General features: G+C 41.2%; 1 protein-coding gene across 4 annotated transcripts; it reads right to left on the minus strand.

Moving 5' to 3' along the window:
• Nucleotides 1-1,436: 1,436 nt before the first annotated feature.
• Nucleotides 1,437-18,609, minus strand: SNRNP48 (small nuclear ribonucleoprotein U11/U12 subunit 48). 4 transcript variants are annotated; one of them, XR_004352292.1, is made up of 10 exons: nucleotides 18,393-18,601; nucleotides 15,491-15,624; nucleotides 15,201-15,261; nucleotides 13,767-13,841; nucleotides 9,414-10,369; nucleotides 8,490-8,678; nucleotides 7,909-8,030; nucleotides 5,993-6,081; nucleotides 5,513-5,677; nucleotides 1,437-2,618 (listed from the first exon to the last, which is right to left on the minus strand). XR_004352292.1 is itself a non-coding variant. In XM_032649770.1 (9 exons), exons 1-9 carry the CDS (start codon nucleotides 18,546-18,548, stop codon nucleotides 2,570-2,572), a joined length of 1,020 nt encoding a protein of 339 aa, XP_032505661.1. In that variant the 5' UTR covers nucleotides 18,549-18,609; the 3' UTR covers nucleotides 1,437-2,569. The 4 variants fall into 4 exon arrangements, 2 of the variants coding, with proteins under 2 accessions (XP_032505661.1, XP_032505660.1); XR_004352291.1 differs by having other exon boundaries at nucleotides 8,490-10,369; nucleotides 18,393-18,600; XM_032649770.1 differs by lacking the exon at nucleotides 9,414-10,369 and having other exon boundaries at nucleotides 15,511-15,624; nucleotides 18,393-18,609.
• Between the last annotated feature and the right edge of the window lie 1,516 nt (nucleotides 18,610-20,125).

Consider the following 20,125-nt stretch of genomic DNA (forward strand, 5'->3'; position numbering starts at 1 on the left):
ACCTCCACAGTCATTCTTGATACTAATTTCTTTTTTTCCTCCTGGCTAGAGTCATCTGCCTAGAGGCTTATCAAGTTTATTCACCTTTCTGAAAAACTAGTTTTTGGTTTCTTTCACTCTATTGCTTTGCAGTTTCCTATTTCACTGATTTATGTTCTTTATTGTTTTCTTCCTTCTGCTTAATGTGGGCTTAATTCAATCTCTTTTTCTAAGTTTACTCAAGAAGAAACAGATACCTTGAAATAGATTCAGTATATTAAATTCATAGATAAAAACCTTCCCACAAAGAACACTCCAGTCCCAGATGGCTTCACTGGTAAATTCTACCAAATACCTTTTAAAAAGGAATAGTATCAATTATTCACAATTCCAGATAAAAAAAGAGGAAGGAAACTTTCCCAGCCATCATTATCTTGATACCAAAACCCAGACAGACATTACAAGTAAACTACAGACCGATATACCTCGTGAACGGAGACACCTTAACAAAAATTTGGCAAATTTTTGCAAACAAGTGAATCTAGCAGGACATTAAAGAAGCACTATCCTATTTTTCCCCGATCCCACCACCCTATTCCTTTCCCCTTCTCTCTCTCCTACTAAAAGCCCGAGTCCATCTTCTAGTTAGTAAAGTCATTGAAATCATAATGAAAAACAGTATTATAAATGAAGTTATACTATAGGAAACTGCTGATCATTCAAATGGATTTGACCTACAAAAGCAGCAATGTCATACGGCTCAACATTACGGTTACTCCAAAGTCCTTGTTTTTAAGACTTTTCAATCTGAATTTTATATACTTAGAAATTAAGTACAACGGCACTAATAGGGCTTCATACTGGCAAGCGACCCGTTGATTCTCACCTTATAAACTGGAGAGCTTCTTCCACACCTGAACCTAGCAGCCAATCTGATCTAAAACCAGTCAACCTTTCTGGCGTTGTCAGTTACTTACTCACATAATCAAGGTTTCCTTTCTATTTGGAACCCACCTTGGAATCCTTAACCTGGGTTTCGCAGATACTGCTCTTCAGACATGAGATGTTGTAACATTTAATGCCAAAGTTTCAACTGAACAATCTGGCATACAATAGACTATACTATACTACTAGCAACGAGAAGGAACAGACTACTGAAACACACAACATGGATCAGTCTGTGAAGAGGCAAGTACTGTGTTGTAGCATTCCACTTACATGAATTCTAGAAAAGATGGATCTAATCAACAGTAACAAAAAGAAGACCTGTGGTTGTTTAGGGCTGGTGGTAGAGAAACTGATTGGGAAAAGGGGTATAAGGGAACTTCTGAGGGAGACAGAAATGTTCCCTATCTTGACTGAGATGAAGGATAGATACATGGGGCGGGGGGGGGGGGGGGGGGGGGGGGGGGGGGGTAAGTTTGTCAAAACTCAATGAAATGTACACTTTAAATGAATGTATTTTACTGTATGTAAACAGTACCTCAATCAACTTTATTTATAAAAAACAAAACGACAGTATATTTTTAATTAACAAGTGAAACACAAATACTACCTTATTTTTAAAAAATTAATGCATAATGGATAAAGCTAAAGTTCCCTTTGACCACCCTCCCAATCCTGGTTTCCATCCTTTCTCTCTCCCATTTATACCTCCTCCCTCAAATAATCACTGTTGGGAGTTTGGGATGAGTTCTTCTGAACCTTTAAAAATATATTTACATACATATACATCCAGAGAAGATGTACAGTATTGTTTTGTACATAGATATAACTTGTACATATGTTTCTGAAACTTGTTTATTTTCATTTAGCATGCCTCTGAGATTTATTCATGATAATACAGTTTATTTCTTTAAATCCAATATAGTAGTCTATCATGTGACTATACCACATTTTATTTAGCCAGGCCTTTTCGCTTCTAATGAATATTTGGGTTGTTTTTCCCTTTTACAGTTCACCCGTGGTTACCCCCTGGGGTGGCCACAGGGATCACAGGTGGTGCTCCAAGCGTTCTTTAGCCTTATCTGTAAGGTTTAATTTTTCTTTTTTATTTGCGGTTCACGGGCCTCTCACTGTTGTGGCCTCTCCCATTGCGGAGCACAGGCTCCGGACGCGCAGGCTCAGCGGCCATGGCTCACAGGCCCAGCCGCTCCGCGGCATGTGGGATCCTCCCAGACCGGGGCACGAACCCGTGTCCCCTGCATCGGCAGGCGGACTCTCAACCACTGCGCCACCAGGGAAGCCCAAGGTTAAATTTTTTACAGTAAGAATGCATTTATGTATTAGTTATATAGCTTAAATATTCACTTTAATTAAAGAATTCTCTGATACATAAATTATCAAAAAAAGAATGAGACAAAATCAGTTAATAGGAGGCAATCATCCATTAAAATATAAGGAAAACAAATTTCTAGGGCATAATCAATGTACTCATGGTTTGAGATATAAGTATTGGTTGAAAAATAATGATCTGAGCACTGAACAGTTCATATAAGCACATTCTCCTACTCAAAGCAATTACGATAAAAACGCCAGCATACTGGTTACCATGGCATAAGCATAATTAATACACGCACAAATACTTCGTTTATATTTTTTGCTTTCTTCTTTTATGACTATGATGTCTTTCCCCATCCCTGAAACGAAAGGGGTGAAAAAAAAATTATAAATGACAGGCACTTTAATATCAAAGCTTTAAAATAATAATTCACAGTAATATACTGACATCAGATATAAACCAGAACAAGTTAAAACATGCCCTTAAAACTGATCAGTGACTTTTTTTAGGAGTAGATATAAAAAATCCATCATTAGAACTACAGGACAAAATTGAGACAGGGATAAGGAAAGCGGATTCTTTACCTGCGCTCTGCAGTTACACTTTAAAATTAACTCTGACTATATGTACCCGGTCGATGACCTGAGAGTTCATTGCAAACAGGATGCTGGAGTCATAGGAGGAGTTCAGATGTCTGATCTACTCACCCTGGCCCCCATCTCAACTCCCACAATTCATTCCCTCTCAAGGGTGGCCCTCAAAGACTAGCCTAGTGAGAAGTGTTTCCCGCTAATACTGTTTATCCTCTCTAAAGGAACATGACTCATGTTTAGATTTTGAGGTTATCTAACATATGTAAGTCAATAGGGACTGACTGGACATGTCAAAAATTACTTAAGTGGAAGAAGCACTGACAACCAGAAGAAGTGAGACAGCACAATTTCTGATAGCTAATCAAGAGTTAACGTGTGCAGGGGCTTCCCTGGTGGTACAGTGGTCAAGAATCCGCCTGCCAATGCAGGGCACATGGGTTTGAGCCCTGGTCCGGGAAGATGCCACATGCCGCGGAGCAGCTACACCTGTGTGCCACAACTACTGAGCCTGTGCTCTAGAGCCCGCGAGCCACAACTACTGAGCCCGCACAACTACTAAAGCCCGTGCACCTGGAGCCCGTGTTCTACAACAAGCCACCGCAGTGAGAAGCCCGCACGCCGCAACGAAGAGTAGCCCCCGCTCGCCGCAACTAGAGAAAGCCTGCTCGCAGCAACAAAGACGCAATGCTGCCAAAAATAAATAAATAAATAAATATATTAAAAAAAAAGTTAACGTGTGCATAATTATCACAGATTATCATGCATTAAATGAATCAAAAGGGTTTACTAAGCAAATATTTCATTTTTATAAGAGAAGGACTAAATCATAGCTAGCTTTAACTCTATGAACTGAATGATAAGATGAGCAAAATTATGGAACCAGTAAGTCTTACTAATATCCTGATCGCCACTGGCCCTGGAGAGGTGTCACTTAAAAGCCTATTGCTAGGGCTTCCCTGGTGGCGCAGTGGTTGAGAGTCCGCCTGCCGATGCAGGGGACACGGGTTCGTGCCCCGGTCCGGGAAGATCCCACATGCCGCAGAGCGGCTGGGCCCGTGAGCCATGGCCGCCGAGCTTGCGCGTCCGGAGCCCGTGCTCCGCAACGGGAGAGGCCACAACAGTGAGAGGCCTGCGTACCGCAAAAAAAAAAAAAAGCCTATTGCTAGACAAGCACTGTGCAAATAATACTAAATAAGACATGGACCTGCTTTCAACGAGCTCAGTCTAGTAGAGAGAGAAATAACTTACGTTCAATAAAAAGTAGGTGCTGGGTAGAGTGGTAACAAAATGGGAAAGATCAGCTCTGTCTGAATGAGTGAAAAAGGCTTCATGGACATGACTAAGCTGGGTCTTAAAGGATGAGTTTACCGAAGGCTTAAAGGACTCCCCAGTGGCACAGTGGGTAAGACTCCGCGCTCCCAATGCAGGGGGGCCCGGGTTCGGTCCCTGGTCAGGGAAATAGATCCCATGTGCATGCCGCCACTAAGAGTTCGAATGGCAGCGAGCTGCAACTAAGGAGCCCACATGCCGAAACTAAGACTCAGTGCTACCAAACAAATAAATAAATAAATATTAAACAACAACAACAACCAGGCAGCAGGACACGAGGTGGAGGCACGGACGAGGCCCAGTGCGGATGGGGAGTTGTGAGGAGTCCGGGCTGGCCAGAGCAGAAGTTGCGTGGTTCACGGGGCAGGGGCAAATACAAGGTAGGTAGGCAGGAGCCCTGCTCCTGGAGATGTCGAGAGCTGTTCCGAAGAACGTGAACTCTACCACTGAGGAGTTTTAAGAGGTGCAAGTCCACTCTGGCAGCGGGGCGGGGATAGGTCCACGTGCGACAAGCCTACAGAGAGAACAATGAGGAACACAGCCATCGTTTTCCAGATGACAGCCTTAAGGACAGAGAGAGGAGGCACATGTGACGCATCTTCACACAGATCTGGCGACTAGGACCAGATGGTACAGAGTAAAAGGGAGCCTGAGTCCTCGACTGCTGGCTTAGGTGAACAGATGATGGCCGTCCACTAACCAGGACAGGAGTACTGGCGGAAGAGGAGCAGACCAAGAAAAAGTCAAGTTCAGGCGTAGACCTGACAAATTTGAGATCCACGTAGATGCCCAGTAAGCAGCTGGATACAGGAACAGACCTCGGTCGATCTGAATTCACTATTTCAGTATTACTTTATATCTCCGCAGCTTTCAGAATCTTACCAGGAATACCAACAAGGGCAAAACTGACTGCCATTAAAGCTTAGACCTTCTCTCTGACTTTATAACATCCTTTATCTGATGAATTAGCAAGAGAAAGAAAGGATGAGAAAGAGAAACAAGAAAGGGAGGGAGGGACACAGGAAGGACTGAAGAAAGATCTAGGCAAACACCTTTTTAACATGGTTAACTTTCTACCTAGACATTACTTTCCCATCTCCTGGTGAGGAAACAAGTAATAAAAAAGGGAAACCGTACCGATCAGGCAGGTACAGCTGTGGATATCTGAACTGAGACAGGATGAATGTTAAGAATCGTCATCAATTGTTTACTCTCCTCACCTTAATTTACTTACAAGCCATGTCCTCAGCATGGCCTATGACAGAAGGGCCTTTTGCTTGCTTCTCAAGCATCAACAATTCGACAGCGAATGACGCAGTGCCGGGCTTACCTCTCTTTCCTTCTTCTTGAGTCCCAGTGTTTGTCCTTCTCTTTATTTCTTTTGCGTTTATGCGGGCTCCTACTCCGATCCCTTCTATGTCGTGAACACTCCGCCTCCAGGTAGCTTCCCCCAGACTGCCGTGAGTCTACTGAAGCCGACCGCCCTTCTTCATTCCTGGAACAGAAAGAACAGTAAACAGTTTTAACTATGGTCTCCAGTACAGACCAGCCTAAAGCTCAATATTCTGTATCAGACCAGTGACAGACAGAGACTAAATACGTATAACCCTGCACTCCAGATAAGAGGGCAGGCAAAGAAACTTAGCTCTTAATGGCATGTTTCACAACTGTGGTAAAATCAAGAACAGTAAGCGTTCTGATGAATTACGGCGTGCTACTAATGGTCTTGGAGGTGCTAAAATTCAGTTGAACAATTACAGGTGACAGAATAAACACAGAACTATTTTCACCAACTGACGCGCTGACATACTTCTCCACATCGTCGTCTGCATTCTCCTGCTCCTCCCGCCACTGGCTGCCGAGTTCCTCCATGTGCACGTTGATCACATCCCGAATCACCTACAGAGAGTTAAGTACCGAATTTCAGATAACAGAGCTGCTCAGGGACATCGCCGGTGGCGCCGTGGTTAAGAATCCGCCTGCCAATGCAGGGGAAACGGGTTCGAGCCCTGGTCCGGGCAAGTCCCACATGCCGCGGAGCAACTAAGCCCGTGCGCCACAACTACTGAGCCTGTGCTCTAGAGCTCGCGAGCCACAACTATTGAGCCCATGTGCCACAATTACTGAAGCCCATGCACCTAGAGCCCATGCTCCGCAACAAGAGAAGCCACCGCAGTGAGAAGCCCTGTGCACCGCAACGAAGAGTAGCCCCTGCTCGCCGCAACCAGAGAAAGCCCGTGCGCAGCTACGAAGACCCAACGCAGCCAAAAATTAAATAAATAAATAAATTTATTTTAAAAAAAAAAGTTAACCATAAAATTGTAAAGAGCACTTAGTAACGACACTTATACTTGAGTTCAAGGTTATGAGACCAGAGAAGAAACAAGTGTTGAACCACCAAGGATTTGAGGGACTGTAAGACTCACTAGGGCGATGCCTGAGTAAGGTAAGTCTAAAACATGTACTTTAATTGCAAAAAGCACAGCATAAAACCAAGTGCTAAGCTGTCGGTACAGAGCATGAGTGCAGTAAGCCAGCAGATGGCTCAGAGCCATCAACACCTCATGGATAAACAGTGAGTGGGCATCAAGTTTCTAAACAGCAAAACAAAAGGCACCGCAGATGAGACAACATGTATTAGGATACTGAGGTAAGAATAAGTACGTGTGATCAGATACACTTTAACAGACATGCTTGACTAAAGCAAAAGAAAACGCTTGGTAAAATGAGGCCAGATTATGGAAGGTCTCTAAAATCATAAAAGGAAGGAAGAAGTAACATGGGAACAATTAGAGACTCAATGAGGGAATTATTTACAGTGTCTAGGCAAGGTGATTCACGTACCAAAAATTCATCAACTCTACCCACTAAATGACATCTGAAAATAAGTCTAGATATACATCAAGAGGTTAATGTGCTTAAATTTTATAATATACATAAAATTATTTTATAATATAAATTACAAATAATTTATACCAAGACATTTCTTAAGCCCAAATGTTTAGTAAAGTACATAAACGCACACTAAAATTTCTGCCAAAAAAGATATTCACTGAACAATTTCTTTGTCCATAAGCATTATTTCAATTACTTCTCACAATAACCCTGCAGTCTGTATTACTATAAAATGAAAACATCTGAATCTTGAAAAGCTCAAATAATTTGCCCAAGTAAAAGAGCCAATGATAAACTGCAGAATCAAAACTCAAGCCCAGGTCCGTCTAAAGCCAAAATCTATGTCCTCATCGTGATGTAATACCACTTTCTCAAAAGCAGTGTTCTTGTAAGACTGCACAGCCTTTTTTTTTTTGCGGTACACGGGCCTCCTACTGTTGTGACCTCTCCCGCTGCGGAGCACAGGCTCCGGACACGCAGGCTCAGCGGCCATGGTTCACGGGCCCAGGCCCTCTGTGGCATATGGGATCCTCCCAGACTAGGACACGAACCCTTAGTCCCCTGCATCAGCAGGCGGACTCTCAACCACTGGGCCACCAGGGAAGCCCTGCACAACCTCTTCATAGAAGGGCTTTGTACCCTGAAAAGCCTTTGTCTGGTAAAGGGTGGGTCTGAGAGTGATGGAGCAAATACAAAGCAGGTGTGGCCACTGTGGAGCCACTTCCGCTCAGAAAACCTCTAAGGAACTGTGGAAATCCATGGGACAGAGGACGAGTATCTAAGGGAAATCCCTGTGTTCAACAAAGCTCCATACAATTATGCAAAACATACCTCAGTATATGATTTCTTGGTTATGTGAACATTCTTAGCTCTATAGGACTGGCGTCTTCTTTTATAATCTCTCACTTCTGCCAGGATTTCAAGGTAAGATTTTGGACTTTTTCGACTATTATCTAATAAAAGAACAAAATAAAATTATTACATCCTCAGAAGCTATAAATTCTTATGAATTAGTGGGAAGGAACACCATAATCATCCGATATTTCAACATGCTTTAATGTATTGTAATACTATAGCACTCAAAAATATTCTGAAAATTCTGTTATATAAGTGGACTAAGTTTTATATCACTCCTTTTCTCTAACCATTAATTGAACATAACAGTGCTTAGGTACAGAGATTAAAGTGACAGCCCAGCTCAAGGAACATTCTTACAGAAGTAAGGTATGCTTAATGTAACAATCAGAGAGCAAAATTTCAAGTACTAAGTAAACATCTTAATATATATGTGAATGACAGATGATACAAAACCATCCTATTCCAACTCAAAGTGGCCTGACAAGTCATCTTAATAACACTCAAAGGATGGAATGACAATTAAGAAATAGAAAACTATGATACTCGTCTCAAACCTTGATTGACTTTGGCAGCCAAGTCTACAAAGAGATCGCTGTCATTTTCAATAATTTGAGAATCTGACCGTTTTTTCTTTGTCTCCTCGATTACAAAATCATAGAGGGCAAGACGATCGGCTTGGGTTAGATCACAAACAAACCGTTTGTGATTCAGAGGAACTTCAACAGGCAATGAAGAATACATCCCTAGAGTAAAAATAAAATCACAAGGATAAACAATACATGAAGCTTTGTGGATTTATGATCTACTATACTTATCTTTAAACATGCGCTGTAATAATGCAACATTAAATTAACACAAGCAATCTGTTTTCATAGTAATCCCTAAACATACAAAACATCAATCTGTGTGATAACGGTCAACATTGACTCTATCCTGAATGCTACATCCACAGAATGTTTGCCGTTGTGGACGTTTGCTATTCTTTCCAACAACGTTAAGACAGATCCCATGAAGGCAGGCAGTAATAACCATGAGACAATTTGCTAAGAAAAAAAACTTTTAAAAGGCTACCCATACTATAAAGGTAGATAGTAACTTTCTTTCTGTCTGTATGCTTTTCCCCATAAAAGCTGGGGAAAAAAATGTTTTTAATAGGTAATACACATTACAGTCCCTTTGGAGATAAATTATAGAAATATGAAAAATGTGTAAAAAATATCATTTTTTATGAGAGACATCAAGCTAGATGTTCCATAGTCAAAATACATCCCATTTGTGCAATGACTTAGAGCTAGGGACCAAGAAACAGTTAAGTAGCAGAAATCCCAAGAAAGACCAGAGAAAGACAGACTGAGACTAACCCTGATTTAATTTTCGGAAGAAGCAAATTAAGTGAAAAACGTTAACAATACCCCCCCCACCAAAGTCATAGAACTTTCTAAAATCTGCTCATTAATGAAAAAAAGTAAATACAATACCTTGATATGATGTATTAAACATTGAAGAAAATTTGTTTTGAGATTCAAATTTTCTCAAAGAAACAAAAAAATTACTGTAACTGTAAGTAAAGCAATTTAAAATGATTCTTTCTAGACTTCATTATTCACAAATGCAAACAAAGAACATGAGCTACTAAAGGAATCCTTTTAATGTTTGCTAGTTACCCTAAAGTAATAACTTAGGTTCACAGAACAATGTAAAATCAGTAGCTCTTCTCAAATACTTATATTGATAGAGTTTAATCTCACTGGCTTCCTAGGTAAAGAGGCAAAACAAAAGTTCAAATGAGAGCACCCTATGAACTAAGCATTACAACACAAGAAAAGAGATGACTTTACGTTTGTCTACAAATTAAGAGGAGAGCTACACTGAATCTGAGTCCGTGGGGTAACAGCTACAGATAAAGCACCTGTACTAGCAGAAGGCTTCTGAAGTAGTGCGGAAGGAGGGCTCCCTCCTTTTCAATCCATCTTACTCTAATTCTGGTAGACGCTAGGGAAAGCCAGATGTTAAAACATTTAATTTTATAATATAAAAATGAGATGGCTTTGATAAACTGAATTTATCTGAATACAAGTTATATATTCTAGGAGAAAAATACAAGGGGTTAGAAAACACTGACGTATTATAAACGAGCTCCATATAAACCTCTCTCTGCTCTTTTTAAACAAAGAAGTATAATTTCCTCCTTAAAATATTTTGGAGTTTTCTTTATTCATCTTAAATTTCTGTATGGTCAAGACTGATATTTAAATTCTTTGACATTCAACTAAAATTCCAAATCAAGACTATAATATTGTGACAGTGATTAAGATAAAGTTTAGAAATTTGAGTGATACTTTTAAAAGGATATCATTTGCAAAAAGGATACTGCACATCTTTAAATAAGGAGTACATTCAGGTTCCTAATTCCTCTTTATACTCACCCCAATTACTGAAAAAGAAAGAGTACAGGAAAGGTTACACAAGCTGCATTCAAATCATTCAGAACACAGACATCTCCGACACACAAAAAAATAAACACTTAAATAAGCTTACATTTCCACAAAATGTAAAGGTTCAAACGCAAGTTTCTACACAATTTAGAGGCATATCTGAACGAGCTGTAATCACACTAATTCCGTGGCCCTCTATCTACCCTTTTTTATAGTAGTTTTGAAAAACTGTGGTAAAATATACACGTGGAGTTCACCATTTGAACCATTCTCGGGGGCACAGTTCAGCGGCATCTAGTACATTCATACTGTTGTGCAACCATCATGTCTATCCGTCTCCAGAACTTTCTCACCATCCCAAACTGAAACTCATCTACTTTTTCAATAACTTGAACTCTCTTTCTTCTGTGTTGGTCCTTTCTGCCAACACAGGGCATCTCAAACGTGTGAGATACGATATTAAATATTAATAATAAACATTAATATTAAATAATAATATATTTAACAATATTAAACATGAACTCGTGTTAAAGGTACAAATTCAGAATTTTGCGAAGAATTCATACAGAGTCAATTTCCTAACGCTGGAGATGAAGAAATGAGGTCCTTGGAAGTAAAACGATTTGCCAACATCTCACAAGTGGTAGGAACAGATCAGGTCTAGAACCATAATCTCCTGTCTCTTTGGGGTTCTTTATCATAGTACACTGATGTTCAAATCATGGCCACCACCCAAACAGATGCCATGAAATTGAAGTACAGAAACTTGAACTTTTAATATTGAAGGAAAAAGATAAACCACCAACTATATAAAATGACTGTTTATGACTGAAATTAGTATCTTGGTTATAAAATTAACCCAAGTAACTATATCCGAAAATAAATAAGTAGATCTAATGGCTGTTCAAGCTTTGACAAAGATTAACGAATTGAGAACTCTATACCTTGAGTTTAGACCTGATGTGACTGATGAAATGAAAACATAAAAAACTGACAATTTAGTATATAACAAACAAAACATTAATGAAATGGAAAATGTAAAACTATTAATGTTAGTTATTCTTCCTTCAAAGTAAACATCAATAAGAAAGTATTAAAGAGATTTTTGTCCTGGGGTAAAAAATTTTAGATGTGTAAGACATAAGTGCGCCACCAAAATTAATCTCTATTGAGAAATTGCAGAACTCTACACAGATGAAAAAAAGTTTTAAAAAGAGGGTTACAGATCATATAACATGTTATTCTTAACAATGAAGTCTTAATTTAAGCTAATACAAAAATTCAAAATCAAATAGAAGTTCCTCTTAACTATCTATTGAAAGAACTATTCATTCAAAGTAATTATTTGCTTTTGTAAAGAATTAAACTCAATGTGCAAATCGGCAAAATTCAGAACTTGGCTCTCAATCCAGCTTTCCTGTATTATAGCAAAGGGGTGTTAATTCACTTCTGTGTGCCTCTATTTCTTCATCTAATATGAAAGAGCAAATACTTGTTTAACTTATCACAAGTTTGTTGTCTCAATCCAGCTTTCCTGTATTATAGCAAAGGGGTGTTAATTCACTTCTGTGTGCCTCTATTTCTTCATCTAATATGAAAGAGCAAATACTTGTTTAACTTATCACAAGTTTGTTGTCTCAATCCAGCTTTCCTGTATTATAGCAAAGGGGTGTTAATTCACTTCTGTGTGCCTCTATTTCTTCATCTAATATGAAAGAGCAAATACTTGTTTAACTTATCACAAGTTTGTTGTCTCAATCCAGCTTTCCTGTATTATAGCAAAGGGGTGTTAATTCACTTCTGTGTGCCTCTATTTCTTCATCTAATATGAAAGAGCAAATACTTGTTTAACTTATCACAAGTTTGTTGTCTCAATCCAGCTTTCCTGTATTATAGCAAAGGGGTGTTAATTCACTTCTGTGTGCCTCTATTTCTTCATCTAATATGAAAGAGCAAATACTTGTTTAACTTATCACAAGTTTGTTGTCAAAGGGAAATGAAATGAATAAGAGAGCTTTGAAAAATAAAAAAACTCTCTTCTAAAATATAAAAGCACTGAGAACCTTTAGAACAAGCACCCCAGAACTTTATCATCTCTATCAGACAGGATTTGTTTCCTGATCTGTAAAAAGCAGAAGCTGGATTAGATTATCTCCAAGTTCTCTTTCAACTCTAAAATAAATTCAGTAAATCTATCTAACTAGCTAAGGTCAAAAAAAGTCCTTTAACTAATAACCCCTCCAAAAAAAAAAAAAAAAAAAAAAAACCAAACCAAAATCCTTTACTTTTTTAATTGGTTCACTAACTGAACAGGGGTCAAAAAAGGCTTGACTGACTATAGCTCAGTAATCTCTTCAAATAAGATGAGAGTCAAATGTCTCCCTCAAAGAATAAAACCTGCAATTTAGCACAAAAAGTACTAAATGGGATCTTCAAAACAGGAAATACAAGCAATATGCTTCTGGCTGTTCCAAGGAACCAATCTAATGCAGACTAAGAAGACTTCTTCCTTCTGCAGCCACAGGGCAACTGAGGGAGAAATGAAGCCCAGATACTGGCTTAGAACAATGGGATTAAGACCCTGAACATCAACACAGGAGAAAAGAAATCCTAACTATGGGCTAGTGAGTATCATTCAGCTAAAAAGAAGAGTGAGGGAGAAAAAGGTAAGATGTCCAGAGAAAGCTACCTTCAGGAGGCTTAAAGAAGTCAATTGAGAATTCTTATCAGAGCCAGTCAGCTTTGGCTGGATGGTCTACCTAGAGTCAGAAATCTGTTAACAGCATTTACTTGTTTTCTTCTATGATTTTGAAGGATTAAGGTTTCTTTCAATTTCCTAGAAGCTCAAACTTAAAAATTCTAACCTAGTCTCTGCTGAAGTTAAGTCCCAGGCAGAAACTCTTAAGCCAGCCTGGGCATGCAGGGATCCACAAACCCTCTGAAATTGTATATAAAACCGTTGTTTGTGCTTCACCGAGGAGTAGCTGTGGGGACAGATTAGCCCGAGCCTTTCCTCTTACGTTGCATTTCGACATTCCTACATTTAACACTGGGCTAATTCTCAAGAGAGAGGGGAAACGTCAGGATGAGACAGTCTACTCAATGGGATTTATTTACTAAATAATAATTAAAAAAAAATTATCTACGGGGCAATCTCACCTATTAGGTAATTCCAAAGCATGAATCCCCAGCTAAAACAGTGTTCTGGTGAGATTGGTGTATCTCAGTGGAATATATCTAACAAATGAAGCTGACACCAAGCACTGAGTCTAATGTCAAATGTAAAACTTAGCCTTTCTCATAACTGTTCTCATAAGATTTCTCTTGAAAATTAGTAACATGTGCTATGGAAGAAAAACAGTTTTATTAATTAGTTCAAACTTTGATGCCACTTACTTTGATTATAATAATCACCATCGTTTCCAACTGCATCTCTAGCTTGTTTAATTATCTGGAATTGTGAGTCCTTATCTGTCAAAAAAATCCATAAATACAATATGAATCGTCAGTGTCCACAATGAAATTAACTGGGTTCCAATCCAAGCTCCTTGGGCACATTGAGAAACCTTCCAGAATCTTAACACCCACAGTGCTGCCAAGGTACTCTGAATGCAGAATTCTTTCAGATCTACCTAGAATCCAGTAAGTAACCAGACTTCAAGCAATTCAGAAAACACTATAATCAAGCCTGCAGCAGTAGCTGCTACAAATTTTATCAACCAATATAATATCTAACATTTCTTGAATCCCAGCTAAGTGTCAGGCAGTATTCTAACCATATTACATATATCATTACATCATTTAATCCTCACAAGGGTGCTATTATCATCATCCGCATTTTATAAAGAAATTTAGGCAACTAACAGGTTAATTACCTTACTGAAAGTCACACAACTATTAGTGACAAAATTACTTGACTCAGGGCATTCTGATTCCAAAGTCCAAGATTTTAACCTCTATGTATGCTGTGAACACTTGGAACACATTTCCATCCTCATTTCTATCGTCAAATTATGTGTGTGGCCAGATTTTTGTTATAATCAAGAAGGAAGGCATCTGTCCTATTGTACAAAGCTTTGGAGGATTTTCATTGCCTATTATAAGCCTGGTCTCCAAATTTCAGATTGAGCAAACTAGTGTCACTATAGGAAATATCCTTCTTGGGACTTTCCTGGCAGTCCAGTGGTTAAGACTTCGCCTTCCAATACAGGGGGTGCGGGTTCGATTCCTGGTTGGGGAGCTAAGATCCCACATGCCTCGCAGCCAAAAAATCAAAAGAACATAAAACAGAAGCAATATTGTAACAAATTCAATAAAGACTTTAAAAAACGTTCCACATCAAAAAAAAAAATCTTAAAAAAAAAAAGAAAACCCTTCTTAATCAACCATAAGTATACTTATAAAGTCCATTCTTTTGATAATTCAAAAATGAAACATTAGGACTTCCCTGGTGGCACAGCATTTAAGAATCCGCATGCCAATGCAGGGCACACGGGTTCGGTCCCTAGACTGGGAAGATCCCACATGACAAGGAGCAACTAAGCCCGTGTGCCACAACTACAGAGTGCTCTAGAACCCACGGGCCGCAACTACTGAAGCCCATGCGCGTAGAGCCCGTGCTCCACAACTAGATAAGCCACTGCGACGAGAAGCCCATGCACCGCAGTGAAGAGCAGCCCCCGCTCGCCACAACTAGAGAAGGCCCGCGCACAGCAACGAAGACCCAATGCAGCCAAAAATAAATAAAAATAAATTAATTTAAAAAAGAAATATCAATACCTATACAGGTACAGCTACACTAAGATATTTTTAAATTATATTAATACTTACTCAAGGTAACTGAAGGTATCTTCGCATTCTCATAGAAAAAGTCAGAATTATACATTTTACCCTAAACAATAAAAAAAACAAAATCTTAGTGTTTTTCAGTATCATATGACTATTTTAAGATTTGAGATAAACCAACAATAGATTAATATCGTTTAAACATTTCTTGCAATAATTTGAAAAATGAGGCAAGTACCATTGCACCCCTCAAATGACTATCATTTTGTCAGAAAACATCACACTGTACCTTCCAAATACTGTGAATTTATTAAGGCATGAATTACACAACATACACATAATAGATATATGGTACCTCTTCTTCTTTGGTATAGCCCAGTTTCCTCAATCTACAAGATACCATGTGCTTTGCTAGAGACGACTTAGGCATGCGATGATTGGAATCATAAGGGCATATGGCAACTTCATCCTGTAAAGATCAAACAGAAGCAAAGAAAAAAGGTACATAATTTTTAAGGAAATAATTATACCATTAAATGTTTTTATATCCTCTTCCGTAGGCCTCTCCCAACGCCCCTGTGTGAGTGTACACAGAAAAACAGAAAAAAAAAAAAAAAAAACCCTCCCTCATTCTCTCTCCCCCTTACAGTCTCTGCCCCTCTTCAACCCATCAAAGCCCAACTCTTGAAAGATGTGTTTACACTCACTGCCTGGACAACCTCACCTACCAATCAGCTAGTCTTTTTTCCTCCTAACGAACTCTGAAATCCTTCCACATAATCCATGCCCACTGCCATGTCCCTATGCAGGAGATCATCACCTCCCTCCTGGGTTACAACGGCCACTGCCTAACTGCTCCCTCCACTTCCGGTCTGGCTGTTCTCCATTCTCCACACTGCAGCTAGCTTGAATCCCAGGCCTGCCACTTACTGACTATGAACTTAGTCAAGGTACTGAACCTTACTTTGCCTCAGTTTCCTCATCTATAAAAGGGGTGTAACAGCAGGACCTCTCTCACAGAGCTATGAGTTTATACACATAAAGCAATTTGGACTGGGCCTGGTAAATAGTAAGCATTCAATAAATATAAGCAATTATTATTTTATTAAAAGACAAGTATAATCATGATATGCCTTGGCTTAAAATACTCCCATGCGGGGCTTCCCTGGTGGCGCAGTGGTCAAGAATCCTCCTGCCAACGCAGGGGACGCAGGTTCGAGCCCTGGTCCGGGAAGATCCCACATGCCGCGGAGCAACTAAGCCCGTGCACAACTACTGAGCCTGCGCTCTAGAGCCCACGTGCAGCAACTACTGAGCCCACGAGCCACAACTACTGAAGCCCACGCACCTAGAGCCCGTGCTCCGCAACAAGAGAAGCCACCGCAATGAGAAGCCCGCGCACAGCAATGAAGAGTAGCCCCTGCACGCCACAACTAGAGAAAGCCCATGTGGAGCAACAGAGACCCGACGCAATCAGAAATAAATAAATTAAAGAAAAAACCAAAAACTTCCATGCCTCCCCCACTGTTCTCATTAAGAAAAAAAAAAAAAATCCAGATTCTTTAACACGGCTGACACAAGGATCTTTAAGGTCTGGCCCCTACTGACCATCATTCCCCTCCTTCCCCATAGCCTTAGCTATCCTTAACCACCGGAAGTTTCCTGATCTGCTCACCACACCCTTGTCTCTGGATTTCTACACATGCTGTTGATGCTTTCTCTGTGCTTCACTAGCTAATTCAGCTCACTTTCATTTATCAGCTTAGAATTCACTTTACCCAGGAAGTCCTGGCCATCCCCTCACAGCCTACAATAACCGGCACTACAGCAATTCCAACCCAGCCTTCACAGACTTTATCACATTACACGGTAGCGGCTGATCTCTCTGTATTCCCCCGCATCACCACCACCAGCCGCTGAGCTCTGCGAGGATGGGAACTGTGACGCTGTTCACTCAACTTCAGTATGAAAACACTCCAGCAGAAAAGTGAAGATTCACTGCCTATCTGGACTGCACCTGGTCTAGGAAGTATGAATGTCACTTACCAGGATGTTTAAGCCAGTTCCTCTCCTGAATATCAGACACTGGTTTTGGAAAGGTCAGATACACACCCACAGCCGATTGCCCGAATTTGGGAATTTCAGAGAGGAGTTTTAGAGCGGCAGCATACCAATCAGGCACAGGGACTCTCAGAGCAGAATGCCTGGGGGTTCAAATCCTAACTGCCACCTCTCAGCAATGTGTCCTGGGACAAAGTATCACCTCTTCTGGCTTGTTTCCTCATCTGTAAAAAGTGGCTAACGGTACCTACCTCATAGGGTAACTATGAATATTAAAGGAGGTAATTATAGTAAGTGGCATACACAAAGCTCTATTTAACTGTTACTAAAAGAAATCTAAATTTACTAAATCGCTGGGTAAACAGTGGTGTGGAAAGGCTTGGAAGGCCCCACTCAATGGAATTCACAGCTTCAAATATACCTCTAAACAAATAATAAAAGTGTTGCTGCTGTTTTCTCCTCTGGCCGGGCAGCGCGCGGGATCTTAGTTCCCAGGCCTGGGGTTGAATTGAACCCGGGCCCCCTGCAGCGGAAGCGCGGAATCCTAACCCCTGGACCGCCAGGGAATTCCCAAAGGTGTTTTTTCAAAATGGTAAACCCAGAAAGAATAGTCGACCGCATGAATAACGATGCCACACTGGAGCACTTCCCTTCCTCCCATCCCATTAAAAAAAAAAAAAAAAAAAATCAGGATTGTTCACCCCAATACTCTTGCCTACATCTCTTCCTAACGTCCAGGAGAGCTGCTAGTACCGACTCTAGGTTGACATCCTTTAATAATCGTGGAATCGGTGCACAGTCTGGAGGCTGAGAAAAATGACCTGCACTCCCAAGCCCTCCCGACACCGAGTCTGGTGCAAGTGCGGAATCCACGCGACAGATGACAGGGCAAGCCGCCGCCGCCTCCGCGAGCAGCACCCCGAGACCCGCCCGCGTATCTCCCAGTCACACCCCAGCCCGGCTATCCGCTCCGCTCTGCACCCGCCGCGATCCCTCGGCTCCTTAGGGCGAGGTTCCGCAGGGGTGCGCAGCCCGGGGATGGGTGCGAGCATCCCGGGGGCGTCGGGCGCTGCAGGCCGGATCCCGCGCCTCCCACGGCCCTGCAGACGCGGGGCCGCGCCCGCCGCCAGGGGCTCCGCAGGCTGAGGGCCCCCGGGAGGACCCCGCGCCCCTCACCTCGGCCGCCTCCTCCTCCCCGGGGTCCAGCCGGTCCAGGCTCCAGCCCAGCGACGCCGTCACCTCCTCCAGCGTCCGGCAGCAGCTCTCCACGAACTCGCTCAGCTCCTCCCGCAGCCGCCGCCGCTCCTCCACCGGGGGAGGATCGCCATCCATGGCCGCGGCACGACCACTTACCCGCCTGCCGGCCCGGAAGGAGCGGCCCAACTGCCGGCGGCGCGCGCGGGCCTCTGGGAGCTGTGGGCGGGGCCACGTAGCCACGTGACTGGATCCGCCAACAGGGAAGGGCCCCGGGAAGGGCGGAAGCTGTTCTGAGAAGTCTCTTACGTCCCTTCCCGACGTCGCTTACCTCCGTAAGGCTCGCGGATGCCTTTGCACTTGGCCTTCCCTGAACGGCGTTACCCGCCCCAATCTTTAAAAAAAAAAAAAAAAACGCTTTTATATCTACAGAAAAGTTTAAAGAGTAGTACAATGAGCATTCGCATAGCCGTCCTCCAGTTCATTAACTGCTTAACATTTGGCCTCTCTCCCACCGTCTCTATACACACAGCCCCGCACACTGATTTTTGACGAATTATTTGAAAGTTGCGGATACTTCACCCCCACAGACGTCTGTATGCATCTCCCAAGAATAAGGACATAGCCCGACATAAGCATAATATATGATCAAACCTAGAAAATTAATGATTTCATAGTATCATCTAACATAATTCGTATTCAAATTTCCCGAGCTGCCTCCGAAATTCCTTTGATAGCCGTTTTATTATTTTTTTCAACCCATCAGCTGTAATCGGCTCTTTTAATGCAGAACAGTCTCCTCCACTCTCCTCTGTAACTTGTCATTGAATTTTGTCCCGACTCCCCGCCAGCTGTCTGGTAGAATGTTCCTCCTGGACTTGTTAGATCTTCCCCTTACGACTAGATTCAGTGTAAGCATTTTTTTGCAAGACATGTGTACCTCTTTATCACACCTCATAGAGGACACATATCTTAGATTCTCCTGCTGTCAGTAATGCTAAATTTGATCACTCGGTAAAGACAGTGACTGCATGGCTCCATTGTAACTGTACATTTTCCTCTTGGTATTTGGTAAGTAATCTGAGGGATGCTACTTTGAGGCCATGTGAACGTGCCGTTCCCAGCAAACTCACACAATCCTTCACTGAATCTGTGACTACATTACTGATTACGTACCCGATGATTCTGTAACTCTGTCATGCTCCCACGTTTATTAGCTGCCATTCTTACCACGCCGTCATTTTTTCTATTGTTTGTTTCACTATGGAATCACGGTTTGGTTTTTTAAAAATCATTATTAAAGGTTTTTAAATTCGTTATTACATACTCCATTACCATCATAATTCTTGTTTTATAAGCAGAAAATGTGTTTGCAGAAATTATAAAGTGAATACAAAATACTGATATTTTTGAGAAAATTGAATTGGATCAAATCAATAATAAAAATTTTTCCATGGTTCCATGGACTTCTTCTGAATAGTAAGATCACTGGTATTTGACATAGCCTAAATGATGCTGTCAACACAAAGTGAACAATGCAAGAGGCATTTACTAAAGACTATGAGTATTTGTTATATGGATTCAGCCCATTAATAATCAATGTCCACTTCCATCCTGTATCTTGGACTTTAATTTTTTTTTAACCATCATAATTCTTGTTGATGCTCAAATGGTCCCAAGTTTGACCAGTGGAAACCACTATAACCACCTGTGTC

This window comes from Phocoena sinus, chromosome 11 (assembly GCF_008692025.1).
Source record: "Phocoena sinus isolate mPhoSin1 chromosome 11, mPhoSin1.pri, whole genome shotgun sequence".
Classification (NCBI taxonomy): Eukaryota; Metazoa; Chordata; class Mammalia; order Artiodactyla; family Phocoenidae; genus Phocoena; species Phocoena sinus.